Here is a 26,452-nt window from a genome sequence, read left to right on the forward strand (position 1 = left end):
CCCAGCCCTGAGGAGGATCCTTTGCTGCATGGTCACCCCCATCATCCTGTGGGTCTTAGTGATACCCAACTCCACTGCCATTAGTAATCAAAAGGAAACGAGTTTCCTCCTGACACTCATTACACACCAAGTCCCACAGCTCTTGCCGCAGCTGGACTCTCAGCCAAGCCTCTTCTCAGACAGCTCCAGCCCAATCAGGTGCTTGTCTCAACCAATTTTGAAAATCTCCATTGACTGAGATCTCCCCAGCTGGCCTGGGTCCTTGCTCTGGTGTTTGGCTCTGTGGGATTTCTGATAAACCCAGCTCTCTCAGCCTCTCCTTCTCCATTATGTGCTCCAGGCCCCAGCCATCCTTCCGGCCTCTGCAGGACTTGCTTCAGTCTGTCAGGATCTTCCTTGTGCTGCTGAGCCCCAGGCTGGACACAGCAGTCCTGCTGTGCTGGTCCTGTAGTGGGTTAGCCTTGGCCAGCAGCCAGACACCCACCCAGCTGCTCACTTGCATCCCCAGCTCAAAAGGACAAAGGCAGAAGATAAGGTGGACTAGCTCATGCATCAAGATAAAGACAGGGAGATCACTTACTCATTACTGTCATGGGCAAAGAAGAGCTGACCTGGGGAAGATCAATTGAATTTATTGCCAATTAAAAGAGATTCAGATAGAGAGAAAGCATAGCAAAAATATTGAAGACCATTTCCCCACCCCACTCCTTCTTCCCAGGCTCAAATTACTCCATTGCTCCCAATTCTTCTACCCACCCCAACCCCAAGAGGAGCTGGGGGGATGGTGAATGGGGCTTACGGTCAGCACAGAACATCTCTGCCACTCCTTCCTCCTCACACTTCTCCCCTGCTCCAGCGTGGGTCCTCTCCACAGAATCCTACTCTGTTTGCCATCAAGACTGTGTGTTGTTCCTTTCTTTCCATCTTACTTTTCTCCTTCACACTCACAGAATGACAGAGATGTTGAGATTGGAAGGCACCTCTGGAGTTCATCAAGTGCAACTCCCCAGCTGAGACACGGTCAGCTAGAGCAGGTTGCTCAGGACCTTGTCTAGGAGGGTCTGGAATACCTCCATGGATGGAGGCTCCTCAGCATCTCTGGGCAACCTGTTCCAGTGTTTGACCACCCTCACAGTGGAAAAAGTGTTTTCTTGGGTTCAGATGGAATGTCATGTGTTTTTATCTGTGTCCACCACCTCTTGTCTTGTCAGTGGGAACTACTGAGAAGAGTTTGGCTCCCTTGTCTTCATTCCTTCCCATCAGGTATTTATGCACATTCGTAATACCCACCAAGCAATGTTTTCTCCTGGAAAATTAGTGAAAAAAAATATAGTTTTTCTAATTTTTCTCCAGAGCGCTCCATACAGGAAAGATATGGACCTGTTGGAGCTGGTCTAGGGAGGGCCACAAAAATGATCAGAGGGATGGAACACCTGTGCTGTGAGGAAAGGCTGAGAGAGTTGGGGTTGTTCAGCCTGGAGAAGAGAAGGCTCTGGGAAGGCCTTACTGCTGCCTTTCGGTAATTAAAGGGGGCTTAGAAGCAAGATGGGGACAGACTTTTTAGCAGGGCCTGTAGCGATAGGGCAAGGGGTAACGGTTTTAAACTAAAAGAGGGGAGATTCAGACTAGATAGAAGGAAGAAATTTTTTACGATGAGAGTGGTGAAACACTGGAATGGGTTGCCCAGAGAGGTGGTAGATGCCCCATCCCTGGAACCATTCAAGGTCAGGTTGGACGGGACTCTGAGCAACCTGATCTAATTGAAGATGGCCCTGCTCACTGCAGGGGGGGTTGGACTAGATGACCTTTAACGATCCCTTCCAACCCAAACCATTCTGTGATTCCATGATTCTTTCTGTGATTCTATGATAAGTAAGTACAGTGCTGGGATATCTTAGGTGACTGAGAAGCATTAGCTTTGAAAGCAGCTGGATGTGTTGCTTGGGGATTCACAGCTTTGGCAAATCCCCAGAAAACCACAGCTTTGTGTTAGAAGCAAAAGGCAGGGAGCACAAAGAGACATTTGTAAAGCCTAGGTACACAGTGAGGTGGGGAGTCTGGGGGGTGGCCAAAGTCTGCAGGAGAACTGCTGCAGGCATGGGGCAGCATGGGAGAGCTCGTGCTGGGGATGACTGAGGGCCTTGGTGGGGCTGGGGCTTGCCCAACACAACCAAGGTCTCTCTCCTCTCAGCTATCAATATTGTCACTGCCACCAAGAGCCACGAGGGGACACCATTTCCTTACAGCCCCATGGCCTTGGTGCCTCCTCATCCCCCCACAGAGTCCAGGCAGTCCTAGGGTTGTCCTGCACTCATCATCGCACACCCCCACATCACACTGCTCCATCAAGAGTCCTGAGCAACACAGGAGGAAAAGGATCTCCCTTCCCAGGTGCCAGGGATCAGAGCTTGCCCATCCTTCTGGATGAAACCCATCAAGGGCTGACGTGGCAGCAGAGCCACCTGCACATTGCCTTGGTCACCTGGAACCAGTGCTGACCTCTTGCCAGTTTAAGGCAGCCCCCAGGGAGGGGTACCTCCACCCGTGCTTCCCTTCATGGCTTCATCTGTGATGGCCCTCAGGGCGCCCACTGACACCCTCAGAGTCCTGGAGATTTGAATCACATTTTAAAGGCTTCTTCAGGGGCTTGTTCAATCTCCTTTCAGTAGCTGCAGTTCAGGAACTTGGCAGCAGAGGGCTCATGGAAATGCAGATACCCTAACATGCCATGGCCCTCTGCAGTTTTCTTTAATGCCTCCCTTCTTGTGTGGTTCATTAGGGAGAGTTCAGGAGTATAGTCTAAATGAGAAGATGTCAAAAAGAAATAACACTTTGAAAAGATTTATGCATTTTCATTATTTTTCTGCTTAGAGAATAAACAATACAGACAATCTCCAAGGCATATTGATCCCGAGGGTCTCATGATGAATTATGAACATTCAGGAAAAGCAAGACGCTTTCTGTCAGACACTCTAGAGACACTCTTCATCCCACCCACCCCCCTCCAACCTGCCATTTCTCTCACCAGTCACCTGAAACTCACACCACTCACATTAAAATCGAAGCTTTTCCCACTCAGGCTGGAGCTGAATGTCTCAGCCTCCATTTCCTTCTGCTTTCCTTGGAGAAGTGGCTGCACAGACACACGGCATTTCTCTTAGTTAACAAGAACAAAAACAAAAAAAGGAAGAGCGGTTCAGTGAAGAAGAAAAAACATTCCTCTGGTGTCCATGAAGTCCAGGTTGCCTCCACTAAATCCCACTTGTACTTTTGAGGGGAAAATCTGCAGTGAGATTAGTAGGAAAGGGCAGAGAGAAAGGCAATGAAGGAGTTGGCTACAGAGACAGTCAGGAGACAGGAGCAGCAAGCTTTCAACTGCCTGAAGCTCCAAGCAGCACCTGGGTACTTGGGAGGGGTCTGAGGGAATGGAGAGTAATGGGAGGAGGAAAACCAGAGGGACACTCAAAAAGGCATCTGTGCAGACAGTCTGCTGGAGAAGATGACTTGAGAAATGGTCAGTTGAATCAGGACATGTGGGAATACCTAGAAGATTAGTGAGATTCAGCACACTCCATACTGGACAGAGCAGTGGTCAAGCAAGTGCCGGGAAGATCAAGGTTTCTTCTCCCGAGAGCAGTACACATCCTGGAGAGTTTCATGATGGCAGCACAGGAAAACATTCTCTCTCTATGAAAAGTATTCAAACATTTCAGCTGATGAAAATGTTCCCGTACTACATAATTGTTGAGAAAATGTTCTCATCTTTGCAGGCCGATCTCAGTTCCTGACCACAAGCCTCCAGTGCCACTTCAGGAGGTCCTGGTGTGCCTGATACACTCACCTGGGACTGGGAGTGACCAGAAGGGGCCATGGGAGACCTGGACCCTCCAATGGAAACTGCAGATGGAGGGTGACACCAGGCATCTCTGCTCCTGTTACTAAACCCTGGTTTCCAAAATTGTTCTTTTTTTAAAAAAAAGGCACTCCTATTTCTAAATTCCTCAAACTGAAGTGAGTCTCTGCACCCTCCTCCTCTCTGCTTCCATTACCTATGGAGCTCCCTCATCCAAGAAGTTCCCTCTTCACCCAAGCTGGTCTTGTCAGCTATGTACTCACTGCTGCTCTTTGTGGGTGATTCTCTCGTTAAAGACCAGCTGTACTGAGTTGTGCTGCCCTTCCCTGCTGCCCATGGGATCCCCACTAAAAGCCCCCTGAACAGGCCAAAGTCTTCCCCTCTGAGGTTTGACACCTGCACTCTGCTCCTCTCCCTCCTCAGGCTGCTCAAGAGCTGCACCCCCCTATTTCATGGCCACTACAGTCAAGGATGACCCTGGTTTTCACATCCCTGACCACTCCTCATGGTTTGCAAGGACCTGATGCAGGTGAGCATCATCTCTGTTGGTCCAGCTGGGGGCTTTGCAATGAAATTACTCCAACACCCTCCAGAAACCTATTGGTCTGTTTTCACAGTGCTGCGTTCCCCCTCCAATGAATGTCAGGGTCATTGAAGTCCCCATAAAGAGCCCCATGTCACTGACCTGGAGACCTCCTTGAGTTGCTTAAGTAAGAGCCTGTCCACCTCCTCCCCTTGATCACCAGTTCTTTATCTCCCATCACGATGTCACCCTAACGCCTCTCCTCCGATCCTCACCCACAAGGGCTCACCCAACCTGTTGAATTCCCAGCAAGGAGCTCCACACATCCAAGCAACTCCTTCACACAGAAAGTATTCCTCTTCTGATGCTCCCAGCCTGTGTCTCATGAAGAACCTTTATCCATCCATTGCCGCACGCCAGCTGTGGGAGGTGTCCCACTGTGCCTCAGAAGTCACAGCTTGTGACAGACCTCGGGGCTCCAGCTCCTCCTGGCTGTTCCCAGAGAGTGTTGCACATCTGGGCTGCAGCCCCCGAGTTGTGGCTCCAGGCCAAGCTCAGCCTTGTCATGGTGAACAGGGACACCAAGCACCCAAGAGCCCACGTATGCAAAAGCTTTGCTGCATGGCAGAGACATGCTGGAGTGGATGGCAGATGGCATTGTAAGAGACATGAGGTGCCCCAAAAGAGAGCAATGCCTGCTGTCCCCAAGGTCCGAGAGAAACAGGGCTGGGCTGGGCAGCCCTGGCAGGAGAGGCCATTGCTGTCTGCGGTGTCTCTGCAGCCCTGGAGGGCCTTTGGTGGAGAGAGGCACTGATCTCCTGGAAGGACAAGGTGCTGCTGAAAGCGTCCTTGGGTGTGGACATCCTGTGATCTAGGCACACTCAAAATTCACTGGGATCTTTGAAGACTTTATCGTCCAGAGGGTGAGTAAAGAATGGGGCAGAGGAGAACTAGAAGAAGCTGAGAACATAGGCCCACAAGTGGAGAGCCCAGTGCAATGTGCTTCTTATCATGCAGTGCCTTGCATCTGCTGGATAGAGATGGGACAGCGCTGGCCTCACTGCAGGGGTGGCAATCAGTCACTTGCACGCAAGCACCGAAGGAATCTGAGATGGTGCCTGGGGTGTCTGTCACGCACCCGCTCTGAGGGGACGTGGCTTTCCTTTAGGTCCTCTGCTGTCCCTGCCAGCCACACGCAGTTTTGGTGGAGAGCCTTGGCGTCTCACGTAGCCCTACAGGCCGGTGTTTGGCCATTCAATGAGCAGCTGCCCTGAATTAGGTTAGGCTCCGTGGGGCTGTGTGAGACAGCTCTTGTTACAGGCAACGGACAGCTAGTCAATACAGGTAAAGGAGGGGAGAAAGAGAAAGACTTCCCTCTCCCTCTGGCACAGACCTCCATTTGGTCAGCTGGACACCTCTCTAGGCGGCCCTGAACAGCGTGAGTAGGGACAGGGCATGATGTCCTAAATGTGGGCATCTGCCGTCATTTCAGCTGGCATCCTCACCAGGCTGCAGGATGATGCCCCCAGATGTTTCCCAGTCTCTCAGTACTGCTCCATTATCGTGGACAACATCTGGCACCTCAGATGTCACCAGGTGTTTGTGTGTGAACTCCTGGTCTCCATCTCCATCAGTGACCATGGGACCACAGAAAAGGAGTGCAGGTGCCGATTTTTAGCAGACACCATGACTGAAGCAAGAGGAATCCCACCTCCTGGGGGTTTGTGGCAGGCATGGGAGGGAGCTGAGGTCCCTTCCAGCCCCAGGGCTACAACTCCAGGAGGAGATGCCTCCATTGCCTCAGCTGATTGCCTTCTCTCAGCATGGGTAAAGGAGATGCCTCCCTGCCAGTGCCCAGGTGTCCTGTCTCATGATGGGCCAAGGAAGGGGGATTCTCAGACCTAACTGTGTCTCTGAGAGGAGAATGGCCACCGCTGCAAAGAAACATCTCTGCAGAGGTGAGACAGGCAACATCGGTGATTCCTTCAGTCTCTTCCCAAGGAGGTTCCTGGAGAGCCCCAGGGACACCTGGAGGGAGCGCCAAGTGGGGTGGGGGGCAGAGCAAGTGACGTCTTGGGCAGGTCCCCTCCTCCGGGGCTGAGACAGGCTCCTGGGATGGAGGGAGCTCATGGGTAGCAGGCAGCAGTGCAGAGAGACAGCTCGGCCAAGGAGCAACTCCTCTGCCAAGCGCAGCAGGGCTCTGGGCAAAGGAGTAGGGCAGAGCGAGATTAAAGGCAGCCTGGAGTGGGAGGAAAGAGGAAAGCTGCAAGGGAAGAAATCTTTCCAGCCCTTGTCACGGTGAGTCTCTTGGTGCAGGGCAATGCAGCTGCCGTTCCTGGAAGGGTCTCCTAAAGCTATCATAGCCTACAGCCTATGGGATCTGTCAGGAGACCTCCCAGCCCAGCGGCTCATGGTAGACAAGGGTGAAGGGGTGAAGGCAGGGTGTGCAGCCAGAGCTGCCCAGGGCATTTCAGAGGGGACTTTTCCAGAGGAAGAGCAAGGCAGGGGATCCCTGAAAGGTAAAGAGCTTTCCTGAAGCTGTGCTTTCAGTTTCCTGCTGTTTCAGGAAAAAGGGGAAAGGTGCTGCTACCTTTGGAGAGGGAGGCTGAGAGTCCTGAGCTGCTACACTGAGAGATCAGTAGGTCTGGTGGGAGCCAAGTCAACTGCTTCCATCCCCGCCTCTACCTCCAGAGAGCACCAGCATCTCCTTTGCTGTCCTCATCAGGGTTTGTCTGACCTGCTCCTCACTGCTTGCAAATGGGGAGTACCTCTAGAGAGTGCCTGGAACGGGGAGGTTTCTTCAGGTGAGAGCTGAGCAGACAGGAGTTGGTGATGGGGTCTGTGATCCCAGACAGGGAAAACTTGGAGGGAGAAAACAGTTCCCAGCAGGGATAGCTCCAGGCTGCAAACACATGGGGAGAGTGTTGTAGGAAACTCCAACCCGCAATGTCATGGGAGGGAGACTTTGGAAAGCTCCCTGTCATCCCCTCCAATGCAGACACCTTCCTCTGAGCAAGACCCCTGCTCTCGTCTCCCACCCAGCACAGCCTCTGCCCTCAAGGCTGTGTGGTCCAGGGCAGGAGCTGCCTCCTCTGCAGCCAGAGCTCTGGCACAGCAGAGGGGCATCTCCCCTGACACGGGGCCACTTCCCTCTGCAGGGCAAAGGGGCTGAGAGCGACTGCCCTGGGCTTTTGCTAACCGGGAGGTGCTGTGCTCTGCTGGGTGAGGAGAAGGCTTTCCTGAGTGCCCGGCTGCCTCTCCTCTCCTTGCTTCCCTTAGGAGGAGAGTCACAGAGCTTTTCTTTGTTTCTCCACCTGCTTGTGCTGCTCTTCTTCCTGCTCGTGGGGTCCCTGGCAGTAACAGTGGTGGTGTGGGGCAAGGGGTGGGGGTGCTGAGTTCCTGCTGTGGCACTGACCTGGAGGGCGCTGCCCTGGAGGTGTTTCCATGGGACCAAGGTGCCCAAGCTCTCTTTTCATTTTCCAGCCTCGAGACACTGCAGTGAGTGGTTGGGCAATGAGACACTGCTTCCCTTAGCAGACATCACCTTCAGACACCTGATCATGCTGGAGAGGGAGTCCTGCGGGGCTGTGAGCATCCCTCCAGAAGGGCACAGCTCTCCTGTAGGACCCTGGTGATAATCTGAGAGCACTCGATCTGCCCATGCCAGTCAGCATCCTTGTCCTGTGCTCTCCATCCTACTCTGCAGAGCTGTGCTGGAAAGGAGAGGTGTTTTGAAATCTGCACCTTGAACAGAACCCCTCTGCTCCCAGGACAGACCAGGGTTTTTTTGAATAACCTCTGTATGCAGTCCTCCTCTAGCTGAGAGCGGTGCAAGCACAGAGCAGCTGGGCACCAGGCTGATGGACAGAGCAGCCCTCCTGGATGGGAGCACTGACGCAGGATTACACTGAGAGCAAAGGGGCAACGGGGGAATTTCACCCTTTCCAAGAACATCTCCCAAGTGGGATGGGGGTGTCTGAATACTAAACCACAGCGTAACGAGACACATTCGCTGCACCTCAGCTCCCACCTTCCTCGGGGGAAGAAAGTGTCCTTCGGAGCTTTCACCCTCCGCTCTAGTGCAGCACAGGGAACTCCTCCCCAGGAAGCCTCCCTCCAAACACACTGCGCTGTTGCTGCCTGCATGGGTCATTGCTGTAAAGCAGGGCTGACCCTCAAGGAGCCCCTGGGGAGAGGGCACGGCTCTGCACAGCACACTCAGCCAGCACAAACCAGAGCTGAAGCCTCGGAGCTGCATAACAGTCCCTCAGGAAAGAAAAGCTCCCTTAGGTATTTCACAATGAAGGAATCAAATTTTGCTCAGAGAAGCTTCTCTGAATTTTTCTGTTTTGTCTCCTTTGGCAGTTTCCATGCCCAGAAGCAGCAGATGTCCAATGGCAGCTCCATGAACGAGTTCCTTCTCCTGGCATTCACAGACAGGTGGGAGCTGGAGCTCTTGCACTTCTGGCTCTTCCTGGCCATCTACCTGGCTGCCCTCCTGGGCAATGGCATCATCATCACCACCATAGCCTGCAGCCACCACATCCACACCCTCATGTACTTCTTCCTCCTCAACCTCTCCCTCCTCGACCTGGGCTGCATCTCCACCACTCTTCCCAAAGCCATGGCCAATTCCCTCTGGGACACCAGGGCCATCTCCTATGCAGGATGTGCTGCCCGGGTCTTCTTTGTATTCTTCCTGTTTGGTGCAGAGTATTCTCTTCTCACCATCATGGCCTATGATTGCCATCTGGAAACCCCTGCACTATGGGACCCTCCTGGGCAGCAGAGCCTGTGTCCACATGGCAGCAGCTGCCTGGGGCACTGGGTTTCTCCATGCTGTGCTGCACACTGCCAATACATTTTCACTCCCCCTCTGCCAAGGCAATGCTGTGGACCAGTTCTGTGAAATCCCCCACATCCTCAAGCTTTCTTGCTCCGATGCCTATCTCAGGGAAGTTGGGCTTGTCATATGTAGCACCTTCTTCAATTTCGCTTGTTTTGTTTTCATTGTGCTGTCCTATGTGCAGATCTTCAGGGCCATGCTGAGGATCCCATCACAGCAGGGACGGCACAAAGCCTTTTCCATGTGCCTCCCTCACCTGGCCGTGGTCTCCCTGTTTGTCAGCACTGGCACATTTGCCTACCTGAACCTCCTTCCATCTCTTTCCCATCCCTGGATCTGGTGGTGGCAGTGCTGTACTCAGTGGTGCCTCCAGCAGTGAACCCCCTCATCTACAGCATGAGGAACACAGACATCAAAGAGGCCCTGAGGAAACTGTTTGAACACAGATTACTGCAGCATCAGTAAGGTGGCCATCACCCTCAGGAAAAGCTCGCATGCTCTTTTGATCATATATTTCTTGGTTTTGTTTATTTTGCGTCATATATTACTTCCACTTAAATAATATTATTATTACCCCCCTGCCAGTGTTTTCTGATGCAAAAGACCCCACATAGATATGGAGCCAGGCTCCCTGTCTAGGGAAACACAATAAAGAATCCAGCAGAAAATTCTTTGACTCTGCTTCCATCCCTTACAACTCCTCTGGAGCTGGGGGTGCAGCCCCAGCATACAGGAGGGGTCAAGGAGCCACGAGCCCAGCTGCCACATGGAGGAGCAGGCACTCGTGGACCTCAGGGATGCCCCTCGCTGCTTCAGTGGGCAGATCCTTTCTGCCACCTTCACGTTGGGGCTGCTGCTTCCCTGGAGCCATGGCTGTGGACAACAGCAGGACCTGGTCTCTTTAGAGCAGCACTGCCAGCTCAGGGGCCTGTGGAGAGCACGGGGTGGGAACCAAGACAAGTTGGCCAGGGGAAAGGGATGGCCAGGGAAAAGAGCAAGGGAGCATTTCTGTGCCTGCAGGGAGGAATCCATGAGAAAGAGAAACCTCTTTCTGCAGGCCTCGACTTGGGGCACACTGCTCTCTGCCCTGACCAGGACTCTTGTGCTGGCCTGGGGAGGGGGACTGGCAATGATGGGGCATGGTCAGTCTGTGGCATCTCCTGGACCAGAGACCATGCTTCCTGCAGTTTCCCTAACCTCCATTTCCTCATGCCAGGGTGAGCCTCCAGCCCTGGGGCTGATGGGGAGGCTGACCCTTCTCTGCTCCCTTCAGAGGGGCTGGGGCTGTGGGCTGCGGCGGGCACTGCTGTGGGGCCAGCCCAGGCTGGGCTGCTCTGCGGGGCTGGGCTGGGGAGAGGGCAGGGGAGATGGGAAGAGCCAGGAAAGGTCTGGGCTGGGCTGGCAAGTTCCCAGGAGAGGACACCACCAATGTTAGCTGAGCTGTGCGACCAGTTCGTGGAGAACTGTCTCCCACGGGAGGGACCCCACGCTGGAGCAGGGGAAGCGTGTGAGGAGTGCCCCCCTCCGAGGATGAAGGAGCAGCAGGGACAACGTGTGATGAACTGATCACAACCCCCATTCCCTGTCCCCCTGCACCGCTCGCAGGGGAGGAGAAAATCGGGAGGGAAGCTGAGCCTGGGAAGAAGGAAGGGGTGGGGAGGGAAAGCCTTTTAAGATTCTTCTTATGTCTCATTATCTTACTCTGACTTTTGATTGGCAATAAATGAAATTAATTTCCTCGAGTTGAGCCTGTTTTGCCCATGACAGGAATTGATGGTGAACTCCCTGTCCTTAGCTCGACCCACGAGCCTTTTCTCATATGTTTCCCCCCCTGTCCAGCTGAGGAGGGGGAGTGATAAGAGTGGCTTGCTGGGCACCTGGCATCCAACCAGCATCAACCCACCACAGAAGTAGAACATTGCCTTCCCTTTAAATTGTTCCCTTAATTTCTTCATTGCTTCTTTTTATTTTTTTGACATTTTCTGAATTGTTCTGTCGTGATCAGGCCTATAACATTAAAAAGAGTATGTTTGTGTCTCACATGGAGTTCAGTGCCCTCAAACACTCCCTGCCCAGGACTGGCCTTGCCACTGCTCGCCCTTTCACACAGCCGGTCACACTCTGAGGGGCTGAGCTCTCTCAACCGTTCCAGAGAAGAAGGGTGACCGTCTTCAGGGAAACGCTCTCTTTCTGCATGGCCAACATATTTGTGTTACCAGCACTTCTGGAAGGAGTCCCTAAATCAGCAAGACACACTCCCTTCATATTCCCTCCGCGGTGCATGAATTGTCACTCTATTTTAGGTGCAGAAAGGGACAAGGTTGTCCTTACCCAGCACCAAACACCTCAACGCAGATGTCTACCTCTAATCGAGTTGCCTAGGCTTCCCTTGGCAGTAAATGGAGAGACAGAAGATGTCTCAACCGAGATGCCTGGAGGTTTCCTGGTGACCAACTAATGCTCCAGAAGGGAGCCCTGGGTCACATTTCCAAGCACCTTATGGGTACATCTGTAACCCCAGGGCAGCTCAGACAGCAACAGCCTCTGCATGTGGGCAAATGAATCCAGACCTGAACGTAGGTCTTAGTCTTGAGTTAAAACCTACTTAAAACTTATTCTCGGCAACAACTCAAAACAATCTTCATTTGCAGAATGTCAGGTATTTTGGCTGAGTGCTAATACTGTTTTCCTCTTTTTATTTTTGTATTTGGGAGGACCACGTGAGCACAGTACCTTACTTCCCCTCTGCCAACATATTTATATGCAGCTGTTCATCAAAATACATTTCCTACCAGTGCTCTCAGTGGAGAAATTTTCTTCTGAAAAACTACTCTATCTATAGTGACCTATTTCCCATCTCTTCTTCAGCCTCTCTGCCCTTTCTCCTTCCTGTACCTCGTTTGTCTTTACAGAGAACTCCAGGTAAAGATTGATTGAGTAATTCAATGTGGGAGATATTTCTGGCCATCATCCAGTTCCCCTCCCTGCCCCCTACTCAATGGAGGGCTCCCCCCAGTTATGTGCCGTCCACAAACACGTCAAGGGTGAACACTGTCCCATTGTCCAGGCCACCACTAAAGATGTCAGACAGCATTGGCCCCAGCACTTCCCCAGGAGGGACGCCTCTAGAAACTGGCCATCGGTTGGACTTTCTAACAAGGATCCTTATGTTCCCCCCAGCTGCCATGACATTTCAAAGCCAAAGGGCAGCAGCCTTGCAATGACAGCAGGCATTTCCCCCAGCCCCCTTGGCTGCATCCCCTCTGCTCCCAAGCATTTGCCTGTGTCCAGCTGGCACTAGTGCTCCCCAGCTGCAGCTTGCTCTCACATGGCTGAAGCTTTGCTACCCCAGAGGCTGCTGGGGGCCTCAAAGACCAGGGAGACTTGGGGGCAGACCTTACCATACAAGGGGTGGGGAAGTGAGGCAATGAGATCCTCAGCCTCTTCCATGCCTGTGCAAGGCCTTTTTGGACAGCACTGGTGGTTCAGGTAATTGAATCTTGCTGGGATTAATCTGTCCCTCACTGTCAGGAGGGTATCTCGGGCCAAATTAGCCTCAGATCCACACTTGGGACTTCATCTTGGGAAGAAGAGCCCAGGAGTGAGGAGCTCAGCCTCACACTGAAAAACTTTTCTTATCTCCAGGCTGAATGCTCATTGTTTTTTTCCTCCCAACCATCACTAAGAACACAATCATTAAGAGCCTGGCTCTGTATTCCCCATGACCTCCTCGTAGGGACTGGCAGGCTGGGATGAGGTTCCCCCTCAGCCTTCCCTTCTCAAGGCTGGACAAGCCCAGCTCCCTCAGCTTCTCCTCACCAGCAAAGTGCTCCAGTCTCTGACTATCCTGAGGGGTCTTTGCTAAACCCAATCCAGCTTGCCAATATCTTTCCGGAATTAAGGATCTGAAATCTGGATGGAATATTCCAGAGAATCCCTTCCCTCCATCTGCTGGCCATGCTCCTGATCACACAGCCCAGGATGCTGGTGGCCTCCCTTGCTGCCAGGGCACACGGCTGCCTCCTGTCCAGCTCGCTGACCACCAAGACCAGTCCCATTCCCTAACACATCGCCCCATGCCCTCCTCCCCTCAGCCCATGGAGAACACCAGCACAGCAGCACGGCCTTGTGGGGGGCAACTACTTCAGGCTGTTCCTGACCTCAGCTTTGAAAAAGAGCCCAACCTCCAGACACCAGCATTGAGGAAATCCCCTTTTATTACAGAGATGCGAGACAGGAGGCCAGCTGTACCATCGGGCCAGACAAATGTGCAAAGACCTTTGAGTCAGACAGACTGGGTTCATGCCTCTGGAGAAGTGGAGTGCATGCAGACATTCCTGGGGAAACACAGTTATCACAGATCAAATGCCCAAAGCACAGGAGATTCCCCAGATACATGGGAGATCATTTGTGAAGAGACACGGGCAGCTTATTGCTGCTGAAAGACTACGGATTGAATGAGCTTCTTCAGTGCATCTTTGAGCTCCTGGTTCCTCATGCTGTAGATGAGGGGGTTCACTGCTGGAGGCACCACTGAGTAGAAAATAGCCACCATCAGATCCAGGGATGGGGAGGAGATAGAGGGGGGCTTCAGGTAGGCAAACATGGCAGTGCTGACAAACAGGGAGACCACGGCCAGGTGAGGGAGGCACGTGGAAAAGGCTTTGTGGCATCCCTGCTGTGATGGGATCCTCAGCACAGCCCTGAAGATCTGCACATAGGACAGCATGATGAAAACAAAACACACAAAGCCCACAAAGACACTAACCACAAGAAGCCCAGCCTCCCTGAGGTAGGAGTGTGAGCAGGAGAGCTTGAGGATGTGGGGGATTTCACAGAAGAACTGGTCCACAGCATTGCCTCGGCAGAGGGGGAGTGAAAATGTATTTGGCAGTGTGCAGTAGAGAATTGAAAAAAGCACTGCCCCAGGCAGCTGCTGCCATGTGGACACAAGCTCTGCTGCCCAGGAGGGTCTCGTAGTGCAGGGGCTTGCAGATGGCAATGTAGCGGTCATAGGCCATGATGGTGAGAAGACAATACTCTGCTCCTACCAAGAAAGCAAAGATAAAGATCTGGGCAGCACATCCCAAGTACGAGATGTCCCTGGTGTCCCAGAGGGAATTGGCCATGGCTTTGGGGACAGTGGTGGAGATGCAGCCCAGGTCAAGGAGGGAGAGGTTGAGGAGGAAGAAGTACATGGGGGTGTGGAGGTGGTGGTCACAGACTACAGCAGTGATGATGAGGCCATTGCCCAGGAGGGCAGCCAGGTAGATGGCCAGGAAGAGCCAGCAGTGCAAGAGCTGCAGCTCCCGTGTGTCTGTGAATGCCAGGAGGAGGAAGTGGGTGATGGAGCTGCCGTTGGACATTTCGTTCATCTGGGAATGGAGCACTGTCATGGGAAGAAAAGACAGTGACAAGTTACAGTAGACTTTTCTGAGAACAACCAATTCACTTTCATAGAAACACTTCTGCCCTGTCCCCACCTGCCTCTCCCATTTCAGAAAGACCTTCAGCAGGTCCCTTGCCATAGCTTGGCCTGGTGCTGGCTCAGGGTGCCACTGGGAGCAGGGGGCTCTGCAGGAGTCAGTCCTGCCATATAGACAGAGGTAAATAGGAACACAGGGTGATCTCAGATTGAAGCCACTTGTGATATGAGAAAGCTTGCCAGCATTGTCCCATCCAATTTACCCCACTGCAGAGCACCACTGTGGGGATTTTGTTTTGTTCATTTTGTTATCATTTCCTCACCACACTCGAGGAGTCTTTTCAAGGCAGAAATCCTTGAAGTTTCTGCAGCACTCCAAGCGAAACCTTGTGGGTCCAGAGTGGCAAAAGGGACTGTCCCTTAGTGCAGGATGAGGAGAACCAGTCTGTCCATCAGTCCTGGTCTCAGCTGCTCTGTGCTGGCACCTCTTTCAACTGGAGGGTGATCACACTCATACATTCCCTGAGAAGAAACGAGACACTGCAGAGAGCAGAGGAATCTCTTTTCCAAGTGCAGATCTCCAGACCCTTCATCCTGTCTCATTGCACATGAGGAGGATCTCAGCGCTCCCCTCCCAGCCAGGGACACACAGGGCTCGTTACAGCTGCCTGCATACACGGTTCAGCAGCATTTCCATACCCTTAGCATCGAGGTGTCTTCTCCACGGGGCTGCTAGATAACACAGAGAGGCCATCAGAGAGATGTGCCCTTCTGGAGGGCAGCCTGCAGCTGAGCAGGACCCACCCCCAAGATCCAGGGAAGCAGCTGAATGTCATAAAGATGGGGTGTCCTGGAGGAAGGGTAAGCTCACTCCCAGCCCCATACACTGCATTGCCCAGGGCCCCAATATTAGGAGGAGACGTGGATGCTCTTCCTCCATGGATCCATCTGCACGAGACAACATGCAGCATCGCTGTCTGAGCTGCACCTTAATCCTCACCTGCCACACCAGTGATTGCAAAGGGAAGAACAAGGGCAGCAGGGACAAGAGGGGAAAATGCCAAAGTACTCCTGCCAAGGGAGTCAGGACAGGGAGACACAGTCAGACACTTGAGGGTTTCTCCTCTTCTGTGGTTGGGCTGCTGGGAAGGAAGCTCATGATCAAGTCCCTGTGACATTAAGGGTGGGAGTATCTGCTGGGTGGGAGAGGAGACCAGGCATTGCTCTGGGGAAGGTGTCAGCACTGCAGGGAATGGCAGGGAGATGCTGAATCCCCCCTCCCATGGCATTTCTGGTAGAAGCTCCCTCTCACTCCCTGCCCATGCCTCCGCTGCCTGGAGCTCCCCCTGCCAGCAGCTGTTTCCTCATCCCCATGTCTCCTCCCTGTCAGTGCTCACAGAGCCCATCCCACCCACTGTGTGCTCAGCTCTGCCCTGCAGGCACCTCCTGGCAATGGGGCACTCCCCGGACACAGCTCTGTGTGTGCAGAACCTAAGGAGCAGCTGAGAAAAGTTGTAATGAGAACTGGGGTCTCAGTGCCCTCTCCAGAGTGGAGAAAAAAATTCCCATCTCCTAATGCCCACCCAGCCAAACAGGAGGAGAAAACTCAAAGCACAAACTCGTTCCCTTTCATGTGTTTCTGTCCTGTGTTTCTGCGAATGACCAGAGAAGGAACTGGGTGATGGTGCTGCTGTTGGATGGTTGCTCCCTCTGGGCATGGGGTCCTGTTCTTAGAGGAAGAGTCAATGAAGAGTTAAGGGAAAGTTCGCTGAGAAAAATCAAAGCTTTCTTTTAGATTATCACTCTGATACAGTCTGCCTCATCCCCCACCCACCCAATTCTTTTTCCAGGAGAACTTACTTCAGCTCTGTGGCTGCAACTCTGGCTTGTGCTGGCCGAGCAATCTGTGAGGAGCTGGACCTCTTCCCGCTGCCTGCCGAGGAGTCAGCCCTGCTCTGCAGCAGTGAGTTCATGGGAACGGTGGGAGAAGGGGACAGTCCTGCTGTTCGACTTTGAGAGATGAAACTGCTCCTAACTTAGAAGGGCTTGCCAGCACCTGCACTCCCAGTGCTAAGAAACAGGGATTGATGAAGGCAGCTTGAGAGGTTTGGGTTTTTTAATACTCCCCCCATTTCACCTGTGGAGTTTTCTTGGATGTCAGAAACCCTCAGCATTTCTGCTGCACTCAGGGAGAACAAAGGGAGTCCTGTGAAGCAAAAGGATTGCCTGTGGCTTAGTGTAGAAGGAGGGGAGCTGGTCTGTCCTGATTAAGGGAAAACCAGCTTATTCCCCAGCCCCACACACTGCATTGCCCACAGCCCCACAGTTGAGATGAAAGCTGGGACACTTGTTCCCATGGTCACAAATGCATGAAAGGACCCACAAAATCAGTGTGTGAGTCTGCAGCGGAAACTCCACCTCCCCAGAGAGCCTGGCAGGAACAAGATAACAGTAGCAATAACACAGAACAGTGGAGAAACAAGGCAAAAGACAGTGAGGGTGTGGCTTAGAAAGGCCAGGGCAGAGGCATTGGGGCACTCAGACAGCGTTCCCCTTCCCCAGCTGTGCACGCCACCTCCCAGACACCACCATTGCCGGGCAGCTGCTCTCAGCCCCTGTGCTCTGCACAGGGAACTGGGCCCGTGGCTGCAGAGCTGCACCCCGGCTCTGCTGGAGCTCTGGCTGCAGAGGAGGTGGTTCACGCCTTGGAGCCCCCAGCCCTGAGGGCAGAGGCTTTGGTGGGTGGGAGAGGAGGCAAGGGGGCTTGCTCAGAGGAAGGGGTCTGCATTGGAGGGGATCATATGGAGGTTTCTGCATTCGTCCTCCCACAGCACTTCTGGTTTTAGTTTCCTCTCATTCCCAGATCATATCCGTGCTGCCTTGAGATTTTCATCCTGGGAGGTGTTTCCCTGTGCCATGTCTTTTCCCTGTCAGCACTCACAGACCCCATCCCAACCTCTGTGCACTCACCTTGGCCCTCCCGAAACCTGCCTGTTTGCAGGGCACTGGCTGGGTGCATGTTCCTGTTTGCTCATGGAAAAAAGGACAGGTCCCTAACCCCAATGTGTCCAGCAGAGGTGATTCTGGTGCTGCCCATAGGCAGAGGAGTGACTGAAAACACATCAGAAGACTCCTGGAAGACCTACTGATCACTCAAATTTACAGTTCAGCAAGTCCCCTGCCATTTCCCTCACAGCAGGAAATTAAAACACAGACTCAGAAAATTTCCTTATCTTTAGAGTAATTCTTGTCTTGCTCTTCTCCTTGAAACCTCCTCTTGGAAATATTCTGGAAGTGAGCTGAAGCTCTGAGCAGCCCTGACCCACACAGCACCCTCTTAACAGCAGAAGGACCCTGCCTTGCTGGGGGTCACTCTTTCCACGCACTGCTTCTCCCTGCAGAACCATGAGGAGCTCCCCGGGCAGGCTGAGTGCTGACTCTGGCAGGCGGCAGAGTCCCTGCCCCAGCACACAGCCCCTGGGCTGCAGGGACCCTGCTCGGAAGGACAGCCCTGGGCACCCCTGGCTGCACACCCACCTTCACACCCCTGCAGCCGTCCCTGGGAGAACGCAGCCATCACAGCCAGTCCTCTGAGGGTGCAGCAGGGAATCCCTGCTCTGGAGCATGTCCTCCTCCTCTGCACTAGAGAAACTCTGAGGGTCCTCCTGACAGATTCCATAAGCTGTGGCATGTGCCAGCTTTAGGAGGTCTTTCCAGAAACCGCAGCTGCGCTGCCTTGCACCCAGAGACTTACTGTATTTAGGGCTGTGATGATTTCTCCCGTAGTGAGCTCTGAGCTCTCCTTCCTCTCCAGATTGCCGTCTCTCTCTTCCTCACTCCTCTCCCATCCGTGCCTGCAGGCAGTGCCCTCAGCCCTGCTGCCCTTTGCAGAGGAGCTGCTCCTGCGCAGAGCTGTCTCTCTGCAGGGCTGCCCACTTGCCAGCAGCTGCCTCCATCCCAGGAGCCCAGCCCAGCCCAGCAGCAGAGGCCCAGCCCAAGGCAGCACTTTCTCTGCCCCTCTGGGCTCCCTCCAGGTGTCCCTGGGGCTCCAGGGGAACCTGCTGGGAAACAGGCTGAAGGCATCACTCATGTTCCCTCCCTCAGCTGCAGGGAGACGCTTACTTCTAGCAGTGTCATTTCCCCTATCAGGAAAGGACTTGGGCATGAGAATCCCCTTTTTTTGTCCCATCATTAGGCAGGACACCCAGGAAGGTGACAAGGAAAGATCTAATTTCTTCAAGCCTGGGACTTATCCTCAGTTCAATGAAACAGGCATTTCATGCTGGGTCTTTAGAGCTGGGGCTAGAAAGACATGCAGCTCTCTTTTGTTCTTGCCTTCTCTCTGCTCTGAAGAAAAGCCTTTGCACCCATGGGGTCTTGGACATTTGGTACCAGGGTTTCTTATGGCAAATATGAGCTTGCCTGGTTGCACAGCTGCAGTGCTTCAGCCCAAATGTGCAGCAGTGCCCTCAGCCAGGGGCACAGGCAGGAGGAGCTGGAGCTGTTCCTGAGCAGACAGAGCTGTGACATGGTGGCAGAGCTCAGGACAGCTGCTCTTCAAGGACAGCATCCTCCAAGCTCTGCAAGGGTCCAGATCAAAACTCAGTCTAAACTTGAAAGGCAATTGAAGGGCACATTGAGAGTTTTTTTCTGCTTCAGGAACAGTTAAAGAAGAAACAAAGATCCTGTGTGGCCAGTGCTGAATTTAGGAAGAGCAGGTGTAGATAGATGTGAGATTCTGTGTGTCCTCTTTGCCTCAGCCTTCCCCAGCAAGGTCTCCCAGGCCTCTGTGACTCAGGGCAAGACTCTGGAGGAGATCAACCAGCAGTGGATGGGGATCAAGTCAGGGATCACTTGAGCAAATGCTTCCCAGTGCATGGGACAGGAGGGGCAGCATCGCAGGGAGATGAGTGAGCAGGCCAATGGCACAGCCAGGCCACTCTCCAGCATCTTCAAAGTCCATGGAGTCTGTGCAAACAACCTGACAATGGGGAAAATGCAAACGTTGCAGGCACCTTTCAAAAATGCCCAAATGATGCACTGAGGAGTGGAAGGCTGTGCCCTAGATTGTGTTCACTTGGATCCCATTTCAGGGTGTCTGAAAGAGAAGGGACTGGATTTACCCAGGGCTGCTTGTCTCTCCCCATCCCCTTTGCTGTCTGTGCTGAAAGGACATTACTGCTGGACCCTGGGAGAGCAGTGGTTGTCTTCTGACCTGGAAGTCAGTGAAGTTCTCAACATCACCCCCCTCCAATATTCTTGTGCCCAAGTTAAGATATTCTGCTCTGCCTGGGTGGATGTGGAGATGGGTAAATAAGCAGACAGATTGTTGGGCTCAGAAGGCCTTTATCTGTGTCTGGTACTCTGCCTGGAGGCACCTAGCTAGTAGGGTCCTGCAGGGGTCTGTCCTGCCACCTGCCCTGTTTAATGTGTGTTTAATGACCTGGAGGGGATGAGAGGGTGTTTTTCATAACGTTTGTACAAGACACCATATTGAGGAGAGAAGACCTGCCACTGCAAAGGACAACGATAGGCCAGAGGGATGGGCAAAATGTGACATCATGATTTCCTATAATGACAAATTTGAAGTCCTGCCTTGAGGTGCACTAATCCCGGGCAATGACAGAGGCTGGCGGCTGTGTGGCTGGGTAGCAGCTCTGTGGGAAAGGCTCTGGTGGTCCTTGGATTTCATTAGGCAAAATGGGAGCCATCAGCAAAGAAGCGTCTTCCTGGGGGCTTCAGACGGGGGCTTCAGACTGGGCCTCAGGTAAAACTGACTAGGAGGGTGATGCTGCACTGCAGCAGGACACCCAGAGCCTCTCTGTGATCTCCATCTTTGGAGGCTTTCAGCTTTCAGCTCTACAAAGTCACAGCTGACCTGACCCGCATTTGGTGGTTCCCCACCCTTTGGTGGGAGCCTGGACAGGAGACCCCTGTAGTCCCTTTTCCCACCATCTGTTCCACGCACTTGTGGCTTGCAGTGTGCCCCAGGAGAAAGGATTCAGCTGGAAGTGAGGTTCTCTCCAGCACTGGCTCCTGGGACAATTCAGGGTGGAATTGTTCTGTATGCAGGAGGTCTCTAGTCCTACCTTTCGTTCCAAGCAGGGCCAGCTCTGAGGTCCAAGCAGGTTGCTGAGTGAACGTCAGCATCCCTGTACGCAGTCTGCACATGAGCCAGGCATCGATGCCACCATTGCAGCAATGGAGACAAGGCATTGGACCAGCTCCCTGAACCCAGGAATCGGTGCGCCATGCCTCCTGAGATCCCTGGGAACACCTCAGCATTTTGTCCAGAGGAGCATACCTTTTCTTTAGATGTCCTGTGAGAGATGTCCCATGAGCTCACCTTGCTCTCCATCCCTCCTTCACTCCCCACACTTGCCTGGACTTCAGGAAACATCCATGAGCCTGAAGGATGGATAAGCCTCTTGGGCTGAGGTGAAACAGGTTGAGTTTTGATTCTGAGGCAGCAGGAGAAGGAGGATGTGCAGTTCAGTGCTGGGATATGGCGATAAAGAGAGGATTCAAGTGAGTCCGTGGGCTGGGACATCTTGGGTGATTGAAGAGCATTAGCAGGGCTTTGGAAGAAGCTGCTCAGGTTATGGGGAACTCAGAGCCATTGGCAAAACCTCAGAAAACCACAGCATGGAGACCACGGTGTGATGTTCCTCCTAGCCCTCCTAGGGCTGCCCTACATCCACTGGATAGAGAAGGGACAGGCCTTGCCCCACTGCAGAGCTGGCAATCAGTTCCTTGCACCAAGGCACCGAATCTGCCTGCGATGCTGCCAGGTGTCTGGCACACACTCACTCTGAATGGGGATGGCTTTCCTGTACAGGACCATCGCTGTCCCTGCCAAATGCCTGTAGCTGCGTGTGAGAGCCTTGGCACCTCACATGACATTATGGGCCTGGAAATGGCATTACACAGAATAACTGCCCTGAATTTGATGAGGCAATGGGAGAATGTTCTTCACGCCACCGCCATTAGAGTCAATGGAGATCTAGTAAACCTGGCTGATGAAGAGACAGAGGGAAACTTAGCTCTGCCTATGGTACATGACTCCATTTCAGCAGATGAATCCCTGCATAGGCTGCACAGAACGTAACAAATAGAGACAGGTTCTATCGTCCTGAAAGGGGGCATCTGATGTCATTTCATTTGGCCGAAGATTCCCCACCAGCCTCCAAGAAGATGTCTCCAGATGCTGCCCTGTCTCTCAGCATTGCTCCACGAGGGCTTGCAGCTGGCTCCATGTACCTTGGAGCACCTCTGGAACTTCAGGTGTCACCAGGTCTTTGCATCTGAACACCTCAGGCCTGGCCTCCATCTCCATTAATGAGCATGGGAGCAGAGCCAAGGAGCTCACATGCAGGTGTGTATTGTGTGCGCCCCTGAACTGAGGCAAGAGGAATCCACCTCCTGTGGGTTTGTGCTGGGCATGGGGGAAGCTGAGGACTACAGACATGGAATGGGGGCTGAATCCCTTCCCTCAGCAATGGTAAATGAGATCATTCCCTGTCCTTGCCTGGGTGTCCTGCCTAAAGATGGGACAATGATAAGGTGATTCTTGGACCTAACTCTTCTTCAGATGGGAGAAATGACCCTGGTGGAAAGCAGTGTCACTCCCCAGCTGAGGGAGGGAACATGAGTGATGCCTTCAGGCTGTTTCACAGCAGGTTCCCCTGGAGCCCCAGGGACACCTGGAGGGAGCCCAGAGGGGCAGAGAAAGTGCTGCCTTGGGCTGGGCCTCTGCTGCTGAGCTGGGCTGGGCTCCTGGGATGGAGGCAGCTGCTGGCAAGTGGGCAGCCCTGCAGAGAGACAGCTCTGCCCAGGAGCAGCTCCTCTGCAAAGGGCAGCAGGGCTGAGGGCACTGCCTGCAGGCACGGATGGGAGAGGAGCAAGGCAGAGAGAGGTTAAAGGCAGCCTGGAGTGGGAGGATGCTGAGAGGTCACTGGGGGAGAAATCTTAACAGCCTTTGGCACACTAAGTGTCTGGCTGCAGGGCAATGCAGCTGCATTTCCTTGAGGGGTGTCCTAAAGCTGGCACATCCTACATATTACAGGATCTGTAAGGAAAACGCTCAGGGTTTCTCTAGTGTAGAGGAGGAGGATATACTCCAGAGCAGGGACTCCCTGCTGCACCATCAGCGGGACAGAACAGGACAGCTGCCTTTTCCCAGGGATGGCTGCAGGGGTGTGAAGGTGGGTGTGCAGCCAGGGGTGCCCAGGGCTGTCCTTCCGAGCAGGGTCCCTGCAGCCCAGGGGCTGTGTGCTGGGGCAGGGACTCTGCCGCCTGCCAGAGTCAGCACGCAGCCTGCCCAGGGAGCTCCTCATGGTTCTGCAGGGAGAAGCAGTGGGTGGACAGAGTGACCCCCAGCAAGGCAGGGTCCTTCTGCTGTTAAGAGGGTGCTGTGTGGGTCAGGGCTGCTCAGAGCTTCAGCTCACTTCCAGAATATTTCCAAGAGGAGGTTTCAAGGAGAAGAGCAAGACAAGAATTCCAAAGATAAGGAATTTTCCTGAGTCTGCGTTTTAATTTCCTACTCTTGGGGAATGGCAGGGGACAAATGATATAGGAGTTCTTAATTTTGACAAGTCACTGAGACTGCTGAACTGTAATTTTGAGTGACCAGTAGGTCTTCCAGGAGTCTCCTGATGTGTTTTCAGCCACTCCTCTGCCTATGGACAGCACCAGCATCACCTCTGCTGGACACATTGGGGTTAGGGACCTGTCCTTTTTTCCATGAGCAAACAGGAACATGCACCCAGCCAGTGCCCTGCAAACAGGCAGGTTTCTGGAGGGCCAAGGTGAGTGCACAGAGGTTGGCATGGGGTCTGTGAGTGCTGACAGGGAAAAGACATGGCACAGGGAAACACCTCCCAGGATGAAAATCTCAAGGCAGCAGGGATATGATCTGGGAATGAGAGGAAACTAAAACCAGAAGTACTGTAGGAGGAAGAACGCAGAAACCTCCGTATGATCCCTTCCAATGCAGGCCCCTTCCTCTGAGCAAGCCCCCTTGCCTCCTCTCCCACCCACCACAGCCTCTGCCCTCAGGGCTGGGGGCTCCAAGCCATGAACCACCTCCTCTGCAGCCAGAGCTCCAGCAGAGCCGGGGTGCAGCTCTGCAGCCACGGGCCCAGTTCCCTGTGCAGAGCACAGGGGCTGAGAGCAGCTGCCCGGCAATGGTGGTGTCTGGGAGGTGGCGTGCACAGCTGGGGAAGGGGAACGCTGTCTGAGTGCCCCAGTGCCTCTGCCCTGGCCTCTCTCAGCCACATCCTCACTGTTTTCCCTTGTTTCTCCACTGCTCTGTGTTATTGCTATTGTTGTCTTGTTCTTGCTGCCAGGCTCTCCGGGGATGGGAATTTTTAGCTGCAAAGTCACAGGTGGATCTTGTGGGTCCTTTCATGCAGGTGTGTCCATGGGAACAAGTGTCCCAGCTTTCATCTCACCTGTGGCGCTGTGGGCAATGAAGCCTGTGAGGCTGGGGTATGAGCTGAATCTCCCTTACTCAAATGCCATCGTTAGCACACTTGGCTATTGCCTTGAGGATTCCTTCCAAGCTGTGAGCTTCCCTCCAGGATGCAAACCTGTCCTATAGCACCTTTGTGTTATCTGAAGGCACCATGGAGAAGATCAGAGATGCTATGACAGAGAACGTTCTTTTGGGTTTGTGAAATGAGCTATGTGTGTCCTTGGCTAGAAGTGGGGTGATGAGACCTTAGGAGAGGGTGAGAAATTTAGTGGTCTGCAGTGGATACCTCTGCTCACAGCAGCGCTTGGTGGCTTTTCAGGGTAGTATGGGAGTGTGATCACCCTCCAGCTCAGAAAGGTGCAAGCCCAGAGAAGCTGGGAACAAGATGGATAAAAAGAATGGCTCTCCTCACTCTGCACTAAGCCACAGGCACTCCTCCTGCCTCGCAGGACTCCCTCTGTTCTCCCTGAGTGCAGCACAAATGCTGAGGCTTTCTGACATCCAAGAACACTCCCCAGGGTACGAGGGGAGGAGGAGCTGTAAAAAACCCCAACCTCTCAGACTGCCTTCTGCCACCTCAGTTCCTTATCACTGGGAGTGCAGAAGCTGACAGCCCCTTCTGCACTAGGAGTGGTTTCATGAGACAAGGTCGAACACCAGGACTGGCCCCTGCCCCCACTCTTCCCATGAACCCACTGCTGCAGAGCAGGGCTGACCTCTCGGCAGCCAGCGGGCAGAGGCCCTGCTCCTCATGGCACATTCAGCCAACATCAACCAGGGATCCAGCCGCAGAGCTGAAGGAAGGTCTGCTAGAAAAGGAAAAGGGCGTCTGCATGTAGCAGGGAGAGGGTATATGAGATATGGCTTTGACTTTGCTCAGAGAAGTCTCCCCTAACTTGTCACTGTTTTTTCCTTCTTGGACAGTGCCCATGCCCATAGACAGCAAATGTTCAACAGCAGCTCCATCACTGAGCTCCTCTTCCTCACGTTCACAGAGACGTGGAAGCTGCAGCTCTTGCACTTCTGGCTCTTCCTGGCCATCTACCTGGTTGCCTTCCTGGGCAACGGCCTCATCATCACTGCTGTAGCGTGCAACCACCACCTCCACACCCCCATGTACTTCTTCCTGCTCAGCCTCTCTGTTCTCGACCTGGGCTCCATCTCCACCACTGTTCCCAAATCCATCGCCAAATCCCTCTGGGACACTAGGGCCATTTCCTATGCAGGATGTGCTGCCCAGCTCTTTCTGTTTGTCTTCTTGGTAGGAGCAGAGTATTACATTCTCACCATCATGGCCTACGACCGCTACGTGGCCCTCTGCAAACCCCTGCACTACGGGACCCTCCTGGGCAGCAGAGCTTGTGTCCACATGGCAGCAGCTGCCTGGGGCACTGGGTTTCTGTATGCTCTCCTGCACACTGCCAGTACAGTTTCACTCCCCCTTTGCCAAGGCAATGCTGTGGACCAGTTCTTCTGTGAAATCCCCCACATCCTCAAGCTCTCCTGCTCACACTCCTACCTCAGGGAAGTTGGACTTCTTGTGGGTAGTGGTTTTCTTTTTTTGGGATGTTTTGTTTTCATTGTGCTGTCCTATGTGCAGATCTTGAGGGCCGTGCTGAGGATCCCCTCTCAGCAGGGACGCCACAAAGCCTTTTCCACGTGCCTCCCTCACCTGGCTGTGGTCACCCTGTTTATCAGCACTGCCATGTTTGCCTACCTGAAGCCCCCCTCCATCTCCTCCCCACCCCTGGACTTTGTGGTGGCAGTGCTTTACTCAGTGGTGCCTCCAGCAGTGAACCCCCTCATCTACAGCATGAGGAACCAGCAGCTCAAGGATACAGTGTGGAAAGTAATAACTGGATGTTTTTCTGGAGCAATAAACTTCCCATCATCTTCTGCCTAGCAGCTGGTCACGGTTTAATAATGATAATGTTGTCATCCCCTTTCTAATTCACTGGTTGCTTTGCTTTTCTGATTGAGTGGCTGTGTAAATGAGGAGCTGTTCTCTCTGTGTGTTTAAACAAAATAAAGGGCCATTGAGTGACTTTTTTTTTTCCTGATATCTTTCCTCCAAGGCCTTTTTGGAGCTGCAGGGACAGTTCCTGTATGCATGGGTGGAGCAGAAAAGAGTCCCGTCATGGCAGCACTGCCAGGGAGCACCAACACTTGGTCTTCCAGCGCTGTTCTCTTGCCACTTCCACACTCTCCTTCTGATCCCTTGTCAGCCCTGAGTGCTCTGGCAGCTTGGTCACAGTCGTGCTGTGTGGTCGTCCTGTGACCGCAGGCAGGGACAGGCAATGGGCACTTCTGTGACGGAGCTGGCCTCCGTA

General features: G+C 53.4%; 1 protein-coding gene and 1 pseudogene across 2 annotated transcripts; one reads left to right on the plus strand and one right to left on the minus strand.

The window, feature by feature from the left end:
• Positions 1–8,931: 8,931 nt before the first annotated feature.
• Positions 8,932–26,025, plus strand: LOC309600781 (olfactory receptor 14C36-like; the record flags this gene model as incomplete). Its single annotated transcript, XM_082333369.1, has 2 exons — positions 8,932–9,026; positions 25,332–26,025. The coding sequence occupies 2 exons, from the start codon at positions 8,932–8,934 to the stop codon at positions 26,023–26,025; spliced, it is 789 nt and encodes a 262-aa protein (XP_082189495.1).
• LOC309600815 (olfactory receptor 14A16-like) lies at positions 13,652–14,588 on the minus strand (annotated as a pseudogene). Its single transcript has one exon. The product of its transcript is annotated as an olfactory receptor 14A16-like (transcript).
• Positions 26,026–26,452: the final 427 nt, after the last annotated feature.

The sequence above is a fragment of the Platalea leucorodia genome, assembly GCF_965183815.1.
Source record: "Platalea leucorodia genome assembly, chromosome: 25".
Taxonomy (NCBI): Eukaryota; Metazoa; Chordata; class Aves; order Pelecaniformes; family Threskiornithidae; genus Platalea; species Platalea leucorodia.